The 12,571-nt window shown below is 43.1% G+C and overlaps 2 protein-coding genes across 2 annotated transcripts in view; one reads left to right on the top strand and one right to left on the bottom strand.

Moving 5' to 3' along the window:
- The window catches only part of Mtus2 (microtubule associated scaffold protein 2), a 371,456-nt gene that overhangs the window by 149,097 nt on the left and 209,788 nt on the right, over positions 1–12,571 (bottom strand). The gene's annotated exons all lie outside the window — the stretch shown is intronic.
- On the top strand, positions 10,466–10,978 carry LOC100756207 (60S ribosomal protein L27a). The gene has a single exon (XM_027413705.2). The coding sequence runs from the start codon at positions 10,498–10,500 to the stop codon at positions 10,939–10,941; it is 444 nt and encodes a 147-aa protein (XP_027269506.1). The 5' UTR covers positions 10,466–10,497; the 3' UTR covers positions 10,942–10,978.

Genomic DNA, 12,571 nt, shown 5'->3' with positions numbered 1-12,571 from the left:
AGGGACGAGTGATGAACAAAGGGGTCAATACCAGGCTGGGGAAACCCACAGAAACAGCTGACCTGAGCAAGTGGGAGTGCACGGACCCCAGTCTGACAGCTGGGGAACCAGCATAGGGTTGAACCAGGTCCCCTGAATGTGGGTGTCAGTTGGGAGGCCTGGGAAGTCTATGGGGCCTCTAGCAGTGGAACCAGTATTTATCCCCAGTGCACAATGGGCTTTGGGAGTCCACTCCCTATGGAGGGACACTCTCTCAGCCTAGATGGGGGGAGGGGGCTAGGCCATGCCCCAAATGACATGACAGACTTTGATGATCCCCCATGGTGGATGGAGATGGGATGGGGGCTTGGTGCAGGCATGGGAGGACAGGAGGAAGAGGGAACTGGGATTGGTATGTAAAATAAGATTGGTTTTAATTTAAATAAAACTTATAAAAATCCATCTAAGTCACTTGTTAGCTGTGTGGGGTTTGCTGTTAGCGTCTGTGAGTACTTATGACAGCTCTGGCTGCTGCATAGTCATCCCTCAGAGTCTCAGAGGCTGACAGCCCAAGATTGAGGCACTGGCAGAGTTGGGTCCTAGAGACACCTGGCATGTAGATGGCCCAGACATCTCACGGTGCTCCCATATGGCTCAGTGGAGCCAGAGTTCTGAAATATTTTCTTCTAAGGGTACCCCTCTTGACATCACTGAACACAATAACCCCCAGATGCCTCACCTCCAAACACCATCACACTATGAGGTAGGACTTCAACACACACATTTTGGGGTAATGCACCTACTCAGTCCATCATAACAGCAGAAAGTAAAAACACTTTCAGATGGTTTAGCACTGAAGAAACTTTACAGTCTAGAGCAGTGGTTCTCAACCCCTTTAGGGGTTGTACATCAGATATCCTGTATATCAGATATTTGTGTTATGATTCATAACAGTAGCTAAAGGCCAGTTATGAAGCAGCAACAAAATGATTTATGGTTGGGGGTCACTACAACATGAGGAACCATATTATAGGGTTGCAGCCTTAGGAAGGTTAAGAGCCACTGGTCTAAAGAAAGGATTTTACTTAAGAGCCACTTCCACTGGGAGACAAATTACAAACATACGCATAAATAAATTATATATGTAGATCTGTTTACAAGTATATATACACAAAAACCAAGTATGTATGCATATGTATTAAACATACACATAAATTATGTATATATACAAACATGTATATAAAAAGAAAGTATTTACACACATGTATTAAAACATGCACAGACATCTTGCTACTCTTTTTTCTAATATGGAGAGGAAAGCTAGGGCCTCTTGCATGTTCAGTAAATAGCACTGAGTCACATATCCCCAGCATGATACATTTCACTACAATGGAGATCAGGTAAAGCAAAGCAAGGGGTACATAATGGAGCCACATAAAAAAGCTAGAGGTCAGCCAAGTCAGTCACCAGACAAGCATGTATTAGCATGTGTGAAGGTCTGTCTTTGAGTTTCCTAGCCTCTGAGGACATCCCTAGTGAGGTTCTCAAGTACGGATCCCTGCCCTTAGTGTTTTCAAGTCCTGAGGGAGAAAGCCAATCACTGGCAGTGTTTGTCCCACCCACCTTCCAGGCTTCAGCTAGTGTGATGTAATGGAGCTAACAACCACTCACTACAGTGTTCAGTTGTGTCTCTCTGCCTCTACTTTCTCCCCTGACTTCAAGGTTCTTCCTCTCTCCTTGCATTTGAAAGTCTAATTGATAATCGCAATCTAACTAATGAACTGAGACCCCCCTCACCCCCCAAATACAGCCTTTAACCTGCTCACTTCTGAGTATCTTGGTCCAATTCATCATCACTTCTTGCCTATATTGATGCAACAGCCCTACTGAGTGTCTACATACAACCCTGTGGCCAGATGTCTTTACCAACATGTTAATTAATGCATAATTGTCTTCCTCATAGTCTGTACTCAAGACTTTCTACTGGTTCATACATAGCTCAGAGTAAGGCCAAAGTGATGGCCATGGCCCCCAAGTCCTAGGTTGTATTCCCCGAAGCTCATCTCTGGTCACTCTCACTGGGCTCACTTCCATAATCACACTGGCCTGAGTGATAATCCCACAATGCACTGAGCTTTCTTAGTGCACTAGCCACCTTAACATCTCTCTGGTGTTTGTTTTCCAGTAACAAGCTCTGTCAACTCCATTATCACTTCCAAATCTTTGCTAAATTTAAGCTTCCACTCAATTTTAATTTCCACCTTATTCTGGTGTTTCTGATTTCTTAACTTTCTTTTTCATATTTATCACCCATGTACATGCAATTTCTTATATTTGCTTCTGCCTTCTTCTAGAAGTACTCTCTACAAAGACAGAACATTTTTCTCCTTGCTTTGTATCACAAAAGTCTAAACAAGAACCTTGCAGAGTATGATCCCATGAAACATTCATGTGAGTTTAGTGTGCCGATTCTAAGTTGATACTGATGAGACAGTGCCTGGTGCCTTGTGGGATGGTTGGGAGGACCAAGGATGAGTACAACACACTTTACCTGATGAAACTGCAGACCGGTTATGCCAGTGCCTATGTTAGATCCTACACAAACAGTAAATACATTCTGCATAGAACTGTCAATAGCATTTACTACCTGCAGTCTTGCAGGATCAGAGGCCAGCACTGGTGGAGACTATGCCGAGTTCAGGCCCTACAGCCAAGTTTGGGCTGGGTTGAAATTGAGTGCTAAGATGTCTTCAGGGAAGAATGAAGAGGGTAGGGAAGGCAGTGGAAGGGGAAGGGGGAGGGAGAGAAGGGAAGAAAGGAGCTGTGATTGCAAAATCTGGGTCTTAGGAGAATTTCACCTCAAATGTAGTCCCCTGCAAGCCAAAGACATCTTAACCTTCCTTGGAGATGCTAAAATTAGGAAAAAATTTCCCTATCACAGCCCCTAGGGAGGAGAGTCCAAGAGAAAAAGAGGCAGACATAGCCATCAAGCAATTTGAGCAGGGACAGAGGTGGGCTGGAAGAAATGAAGCCAGTCTTGTCATTGCTTTTAATTTAACTCCTGTATTGAAAATACATACAGAGTGTGTATTTCCTATCACGAGCAAAAAAAAAAAAATGTTCCAAGGTAAGTTTTCTGGCTAAAATAACATGAAGCACATGTTTTTGAAAAAGTTCCACACATGCAAGAAATTTCAAAACATCCTTGGAAGCAATTTCATTCTAGTGGAAAACATTAAAATCATTCATATGGATTTTATTATGATAGTGGCAAACCTGGCATATTCTGTTTTGATCCACTAATCGCACACATAAACCTCAAAACCACTGAATTCTGTCACACACAAACAGGAAGGCTCCTTCTCCAAAGCCATTTCCCTGGGACTGAGACTGACAAGACATTGCAACAGCCTCAGTGAACTGGCTGCTTAGCCAGCTTTTGGGGTCAGCAAGCTGGCTCAGCAGGTAAAGGCACTTGCTGCCAAGTCTGACGACCTGAGTTCTATCACCAGGACCCACAAAATAGAAGGCAAGAATTGACTCCTGTAGGTTGTCCTCTGACCTTCACACTCATGCTTTCCATCCCATAACAAACATGACATCTTTCTACAGATCGTCGCTAAACCCATCTATAAATAATGTGCCATCATGAGGCAATACGAAGATGTGGGGTCTCAGCCACAGAGGTGTCAGTGGTATAGTCAGTAACTGGTCTCCCTGCCACTCACTATACTGCTGACCCTTGAGACAGTCATTTGCTTTTGCCACCTGAATAAATGTGGTCACATCAGTAGTCACCTACCACCACTTGAGCCAGACAAGGATATACAGTGCTAAGAAAAAGAGTTCTAGGAAGGCTATTGTGGCCCATGCATATTGCTATGGCTTCCTAGGACCACCTGCTCCCAGTTTATCAGCCCCTTACCTCCAAAACGGAGGCACTTAAATTGGTCCAGATATTTGAAGTGGTGGTGGAAAAAAAAGAAACAAAATTGTCCCATCAGTCACAGGAAAGGGAAGGGGTTTTGCAAAGAGGGACTAAGCTATACACACAGAAATCAAGTGGGTGTGAATGAAGCTGCTTTTCAATTAGATTATGGAGTTCCAGGCTGGATGTTCATGTATTAAAGAGAACAGAAGGTCTACTAGACAGATGTCCACAGTTGCCTATTAAAACTGAGAAAACTGCATGTACTACTTTCCCAAATGTAATGACATAAACATCTTAAGGTTGGCTAACATGGGGCCCCAATTTATTTCCTTTGACTGAAACACAACTTCTCTCTACCCTTTTGTCCCTCTGTTAGGACATTTATTTTGTTTTGTTCCTACAATACTTGTGCTGAGAAAAAAAGCCAATTCTGTGCATCTGTCTGTGGCAGAGATCCCCTCAAGAGCACAGAGACACTGAGGTCAAGTGGCTTGATGGGCTGCAGGTCATGTAAGGATTTTGGATTGTGCATGCCAAGATCAGTGACCCGTGTGACACAGCTATGAAGGGCTGGCCTTTGAGGGATCCCTTCTCTCTGCCAAACTAAAGACACCCCAGTCATCCACCCCTTCCAGAGAGGGTTTATAGAGAAATAATGATTTCAAAAACTACTAAAAACAAAACAAACAACAAAAACCCAACCATCTTCCTTCCTTTCTTAAATTTTTTGTTCTATGTTTTGTCAAAGAAAAGCCTTCTATTGGAATCCAACCAAAGAGAAAACAGTTGATAAGCCAAATCTAGCACCAAACAAGATCTTTCTTTGTTGAACACATTTTATCTTCTGAATTTGAGATAAATCCCATCTACTCTAAACACCTGCACAGTATCAGTGACTTGAGAACACAGCAACTGTTACTAGTTTTTCAGAGAGTTTATTTATAACCCATCTGTAAAACTTCTATATCTGGGAAAATCCCTATAGCCACTTTAAAATGAAAGGTTTTCACTTTGTTTAATAGTTAGGGGGATATAAACATGAAAAATATGGACATCTGCATGAGTTAATAAAAGTATGAAGAAATGCCCCAAAACAAATATATGTTCAGATTTTTCCAAATAATTATAAAATTATCCAAATTTTAAAGCTTTGTGTGCATGTATGTCCATGTTTGGTGTGTGTGTGTCTGTGTGTCTGTGTGTCTGTGTGTCTGTGTGCGCGCTCACGCGTGCATACCCATAGTGTGGGTATCAAATCCAGGGCCTCATCTATTGATAGTCAAGTGTTATCCCACTGAGCTACATTTCCAGCCCCAAGTCCCATTAAGATGACAACCAAAGTTCACCATGCAATGCTCTACTGCTTATGTCTCTAGAGACAACTGTTACCCTGAGTCCTAGGCAGACACCACATCTCTGGCACCTTGACTGTAGATGTCCCAGTCGCCATCATAGTTCATCATGGAGGGACATGGAAGCTGGAAGCTGGAGAGGCAGGAGCTGAAGCAGAGGCCATGGAGGAGTGCTGCTCACTGGCTTGCTCCTTGTGGCATGCTCAGCCTGTTTTCTTATATAGTCCACCAGCCTACCTATCCAGGGGTGGCACCCTCCACAGGGAGCTGGATTCTCCCACATCAACCATTAATCAAGAAAACAACCCACCTGCCAATCTGTTGGAGGCAAGTCCTCAGCAGAGGTTCCTCCTTCAGGCGACTTTATAAGAATGGACCAGTAAATAGCCTTTGGAACTGTAAGGGATGTATTTCTTTTGTTTATAAACTAATTCGATTAAGGTATTTTATTATAGGAGTTCCAATGGACTAAGACACTGAGCCAAGCCCTGGGAGTAGCAATGGGTGCCACCTACCAAAAGGACAGAACAGAGTCCTCCATGACAGGGACTCTGATGACAAAGGCTGATATCCTACCAAGCAGCAGAAGGAAAAATAGGAGTCAGTTACCCTGTTTCCCATCATCATGCCACATAATCCTCTCTGAAGCCAAATGCTAGATGGGGAGGGACCAGGAGGAAGGGGAGATACCAGGGGTGACAGTCAGGGACTTTGAAATCTGCACAGAAATCAAAGGAAAATTTCAAGGTCTCTGAGTAATTTCACAAAGAAAATAATGTCAACTCTGCAATCACTGAGCTTTCTTGAAGGAGCAAAGTGTCATTCTCCATCAACAGAAATGGTCACCAGCGACCGAGGTGAGCTCAGCTGCAGAGAACTCTGCAGCTCCTTATGCTTGTGTTAGGACTGTCCATTTCAAATCCACTCAACATCCAAAATGAATAGATAACTGCCTGTGGCTGTTGACGTCACCACCACCCTGCCTCGGGAACAGCTGTGATGTTTCAATAAATGTAGATTTAAGTATGGGTGATATTTAAATGAGGCATTTAGATGCCACAAGAAGAAACGAGCAAACTTCTGCTCTAAGTTTCAAAAACAACAACAAAAGCAATATACTACGGAAGCCACAGATAACTGATGGTGTGTTTCTGGGCAGTGGCCATCTGCCATATGCTCACAAGGCAAAGGCGCATTGCTATCAACGGCACCTATTGTTTCATACACGGGCCATCATCAGTGAGCTCCACGGATCTCACAACCTAACAAAACATCAGACATACTGCAGCCTTCTAATGCCATAGGCAAGGCACCAGTTTGCACAGTGCACCAGTGACCCCTTTGTTACCATCCTAAAGCAATGTTTTCACCCCACATATCAAGTGGGGAGCACGTGTCATCTAATGGCTACTATAATGAAATGAGCCTATTTTCCTCTCTGTTTGTGCTTGCAAAAGCTTCAAATGGAAAATGACTGTAATTATGGATTCAGGGGCAATTCTACCTCCCCTGGGGGCAAATGAAATCAAACCCTTTCCTTCATAATCACCCATAAATATTTATGTTTCTCTTCTCATTAGTCTACACATTCCAAAAAAATGAGAGACATCCCCCACCCCATACATCTTTCATTATTTAAAGAATGATATAGACCCAAGGTTTTCAGAACACAAACAATGAAAACTTTAGGTTTTCAATAAATAGATAATGTTGGATTTGGGTTTTAAGTTGATTTCAGATGGTAATTTTCTAAAGCAGAATGAAACAGTTATATATTGAGAGCCTCAAAAATACAATTTTCAGACCTGACTTTTATATGTCAGACTAAAATACTTACATTCAAGCTATCTATTTGATTAATGAATGTGTTACCGGCCAATATTGTAACTGAGGCGTGAAGAGGCTGAATGGTTGTCAGCAAGAACAGGAGGGTGGGAGGGGATCAGGTGGGGGCTAGAGGAGGAGCTCCAACTCAGGGACTGGAACTGCTCGAGAAAGACAACAGCATTTTATACTGACAGCAAAGAGTTAATTCTTGCAGAACATAAATCTCTGGGAATTTAATTTTCATGAAATCCTGGCCATAAATAATTACCATTTGCCTCACTGGGACAAAGGAACCAGCCATTCGATTTATACCAGTCAAATTCTATAATACTATGTAGGGGAAATCCTTGTCTCACGTCAGATTATGTGGGTGTTGGGTGAAAAGTCTAAGCTGGGCTGAAAGGCAAATTAAAGTCTCTAATCAATAGAGAGCAACGGATTCATTAAGCAAATTGAGGGCAATTCTAGAATGCAAAGCAGAATGCAGTTTGGCTAGTCTTTTATGGGTATATCATTTGCTTTTGTAATGCAGACTCAACCATGTTTGCATGGCATAAAATACTTGCAAATTGTATAATCCAATATGAGCAACTGTGACAAACACTACTGAAAAGAGCATGCTAGCTGGTTCTGGTTCTGAGGATTTGCTAGATTTTTTTTTCTTCTTTTAATGTTGAGGTTTAAATAGTGAAAAGAATTTCTCAAGGGTAAAATAGTAAAGAGAAGTGTGCAAACTGCCACAGGACCCTCTTCCTATTGTTTCCAGTAAATTGGTTTCTTGATCATCTTGGGGGTAAAGAGAATACATTAAGAGTGCATCCGAATATCCAATACACCATATAATGCAGAGCAAATGCTGGAGCATATTGTCCTATTTCTGGGTGGCATAAATACAGCTGGGACAAATGAACCGATGAAGCCAAGGAGAGCTAATAGAAGTAGGGGGGAGGAGGAGGAAAAAACAACTGTTACCTTATAGGCATGTTGGTTTCCTAACTGATGTGAAATCAGATTTCATTCTGCAAGCACAACCTATAACATGCCTTCCATGGCATGTGTTATGTCTTCACTTCTTGTATACAAGAGCCAAACTCATCCAGATAACAAATATGCACGTGAAGAAGAAAAAAAAGAAAAGCATGCCAATTAAAGCCTGCATTTGGTTCTGAGGTTTACAGAAGCTGGGCATCCCCAACCTTATGTGTTTGTGATTTTAATCTCAGAAAACAGGGAGAGGGACATTTGCTTCTTAACTGTCATGAGAGACCACTGAGGTGCAAATATAATTTCTTTGAATGTAGGAGTGACCTGCCCAGAGTGTCTAGATTGCTCCCCATTGTTCACCATCCTAACCTTTGGGAAAGAATCAATATGCCGTTTTCATCCTAATCATCTACTCCCCAGCTGTATTTTCCTCTAAGGAAGCAAAAGTCATTCAACAGAATAGTAAGGGCTCTAATCCTTTGGTTCCTAAGCCATCCCCCCACCCCCCACCCCCACAGACACAGAATATTACAGATGATCGGAAAAACAGGTCAAAACCAGAACTTTATACACAGTCAAATTGAAGGTGAGCCAGTTTTTAAATACCAAGCATCATAGAGACCTTTGAATTTCCATAAATGATTAACATTTAAACCTAAAGAGAACGCCAAAGGAGCTTCAGATTGAAGCAAAGAGAGACTGGAGACTTCAGACTCCCTGGTATTTTGGAGTCTGTGATTTAAACATCCTAGGGTATGGATTTGTTAAATAATGTCCTTTTCCAATCTGTACTCGAAATCATAAACAAACCCTCGAAGCAGAATGGCTGATACCAGTAAATACCAGGGATCTAGAGATGTTCAACTCCAACGTGTGCAAACGTCAAAAGTCACCAAAGAAAAATTTTGTAAGGAACAAAGATTACCCTTCTGCATACACCAGCAAGTCACAGATATAAGAAAATCAAGTGCCCACAAGAGTGTCTGGCACACAGAAAGCGCACAGTAGTTACACACTGGAAGAATGAATCCACAGCGATAAAAATCTAGAAAAAATATGATTTATTTGCTTTTACACAAAACTGCTACCCAATGTCCAGGGTCAGCAGAGAATAAAAATGCAGTAGGCCTTGTTCAAAACTATTAACAATTTTTAGAGGATGACAACAGAATAGTGAGTTAATAAGCACAGGCTCCTCTGAATGTGCGCCTCTCCAGAACTGCACAGGGCATCACCAAGGCAGCTGGCCCTGCTCCCATGTGCGCCATTGTGAGCAGTCCAGGGGTTCTCTATATATTTTAACTTCTACTTTAAGTGTAAGAGTGTTTGCCCACATGAGCATCCGTGCACTACATGCATGTCATGCCCCTGGAAGCCAGAAGAGGAGTTACAGGTGGTTTGTGAGCTGTGGGTGTGGAAACTGAACCCAGGTCTTCTGCAAGAACAGCCGGTGCCCTTAACTGCTGTGCTCTCTCTCCAACCCTGTACTCAGATTTTAATGAAGATAAACAATGCTTTGGTCTGGAGCTCTCTTTGTAATTTTCTCACTGGTGGAGTTCAAACTTGAGTGTATTTGCATATTATTAAAATAAATTAGAATATCAATTTCATCCAGAGTCGAGACTCCTGAAGAAGACACTGGACAGTTCCAACATTTAATTCCGAAGGTATGACCATATTTGTGGTATTATTTTATTCACTTTATCAAGTGCTCCAGTTTTCTGAGTGTGCTTCCTATTCATAGGCCAAAGTGTATTCACACAGACAAAGAAAACTCTTGAGGCACTCAGCACCAAATAGATAAAATTATGATTCATTTTGGTCTTGTGTCAACAATGTCTTTCAGGGCAGAAGACACAGCATGCACCACACTTTAAAGAGCAGAGCCCTGGTAAGGTGAGGTGACCTGCCTACCATCACACGGGAAGTCCATGAGAATCACAAAGGGATTTATACTGATAGGTGCTGTTTCTATGAGCTTTCTCGTCTGTACATGCTTTCTCGCTCTCATCCTAATGTATCAACCCCTTTGAAAGGAGCACTCCACCACCTGGAATCAAGAGAACCATTCAGAGCCTCTGTTGAAGGTCATGGAGACCACATGGCTAGGGTGGGACTCAGGAGATGTCAGCAGAATGGTAGTGGCCTCTTGAGGAAGCTGTTTTATTACATTTATTTGTTTGTGAGGGTGGCATGTGTGAGCCATGCTTGTAGAGATCAGAGGACTTGTGGAAGTTAATTTTCTCCTATGTGGGACCAGGGATCACAGTCAGGTCACCAGGCTTGGCAGCAGGTGTCTTTACTCTTCACCTGCTGAGCCATCTGGCTGTCCAAGTGTGTTGGTTTGAAAAAAAAAAAAAAATGGCCCCATCTGCTACCTCGCGAAACTTTGTGTGTTCCTCCCTCTTTCCTTTCTGCGCCGCCATGCTGTCCAGACTGAGGAAGACACGGAAACTCCGGGGCCACGTGAGCCATGGCCACGGTCGCATTGGTAAACACCGCAAGCATCCAGGAGGCCGCGGGAATGCTGGAGGCATGCGTCACCACAGAATCAACTTCGACAAATACCAACCAGGGTACTTTGGGAAAGTTGGTATGAGGCATTACCACTTAAAGAGGAACCAGAGTTTCTGCCCGACTGTCAACCTGGGTAAGTTGTGGACACTGGTCAGTGAGCAGACACGGGTCAATGCTGCCAAGAACAAGACTGGAGCTGCTCCCATCATTGATGTGCGATCGGGCTACTACAAAGTTCTGGGGAAGGGAAAGCTCCCTAAGCAACCTGTCATCGTGAAAGCCAAATTTTTCAGCAGAAGAGCTGAAGAGAAGACAAAGGGTGTTGGAAGTGCCTGTGTCCTGGTGGCTTGAACTACCCAGGTAGATTAATTAAATGCTAACATTTTTCAAAAAAAAAAATGGCCCCCAAAGGGAGTAGCACTACTAGGAGGTGTGGCTTTGTTGGAATGGATGTGGGCTTGTTGGAGAAAGTGTGTCACCGTGGAGGTGGGCTTTGAGGTCTCATATATGCTCAAGTCACACCCAGTGTCTCACTTCCTGTTGCTTGCAAGTTAAGATATAGAACTCTCAGCTCTGTCTCCAGCACGGTATCTGCCTGCACACCACCAGGATGTATCATTATGATAATGACCTAAACCTCTGAAAATGTTTTTCCTTTATAAGAGCTACCCTTGTAATGGTGTCTCCTCACAGCAGTAGAAGGCCTAAGACACCAATGAAGCTGTTTATAAATGAAAGGAGGCTTCTGGTTGGTTTAATAAAGAGCTGATTGGCCAATAGCTAATCAGGAGAGGACAGAAGGAAAAGAGGAACTCTGGGAAGAAGAGAGGCTGTTTTAGCTGAGCAAGTCTGATGTACAGTTTGGAGGAGAGGTAACGAGCTGCATGGCAGAATGTAGATTAATATAAATGGGTTAATTTGAGTTATAAGAGCTAGTTATGAACAAGTCTAAGGGAAGGATAAGCATTCATAATTAAAAATAAGTCTCCATGCCATTATTTGTGAGCTGGCAAAGACCTGACTACATGGCTACAGGTGGGAAAGCCAAATTGCAGGTTGGCATCCACCTAACCATCCTATTTCCTAATCCCTCACAACAAAAACAAAACAATGTGGCAGAAAAAGAAGAAAAAGAAGCCTTATGAAACAGTGAGCTACAGTCCCTCCTGGTTCAAGCCTACAATGGCCGCCATGTCTGAGAGAGGTACTTCCATTGACACTGCTCAACACAGAAAGCTGTCTCAAAGAATTATTTTACTGACAAACAACAGCAAGACACAAGCCCTTCACTGGAAGGAAAATGTCCAGCACCCTCGAGGGCTGGAAGAAAATCCAGGGTCTCATGAATTTCTTTAGCCAAGACCAAGTGTAATCCTCACCCAGGTTTATCCACACCTGGGAGCTCATGTCCCATTCAATGTGGGAGACTCTGGTTAGGGCTGATCAAGGGCACCCAGGTGGCAGGGCTTGGTTGGAAAGGGCCAGAGATCCTTAGCATTTGTGTGCAGTTTGCAGCGCATACGGTGTTCTCATCATTTCCTCATCAAATGATTAAAACCTTCTGCTCCAGAGCTTCCTCCATCCCACAGAACTCTCAGAAGCAGGTACTAGTAAGCATCGCCTGTTATCCAAATATGGGATTTACTCCATGTCTCTTGTCACCAGCTCTCAAGGAGGTAATTAATTGTCAAAGGAGAACATCTTCAACGAAGTTGGTAAACTAAAACCACACTCCCTTAAATTCAAACCCTCCTCTAAGAATCTTTTTGTACTTTCCTCTGCTTTTTCCTCCTCTCTGATTCACTCATTACCTTGTTGTATGCTTTCTTTAACCATGACTCTCACACTGAGTTTCCCTGCCATCAACACTCTGTCTCTCTTCCAGGTAACTCATGTGCGACCATTAGCCTCTTCTGCGGCTTCCTGGGGAGCCTTTCCCAACGCAACCACATGCTCCTGTGGCAAAATGTCCAGGGGACCC

The sequence above is a fragment of the Cricetulus griseus genome, chromosome 4 (assembly GCF_003668045.3).
Source record: "Cricetulus griseus strain 17A/GY chromosome 4, alternate assembly CriGri-PICRH-1.0, whole genome shotgun sequence".
In the NCBI taxonomy this organism is placed as follows: Eukaryota; Metazoa; Chordata; class Mammalia; order Rodentia; family Cricetidae; genus Cricetulus; species Cricetulus griseus.
This window is presented reverse-complemented; position numbering and strand designations above follow the sequence as displayed.

What these genes read in the sequence shown, in the direction of transcription:
- LOC100756207 (XM_027413705.2), top strand. Translation starts at nt 10,498, where the DNA reads ATGCTGTCCAGACTGAGGAAGACACGGAAACTCCGGGGCCACGTGAGC.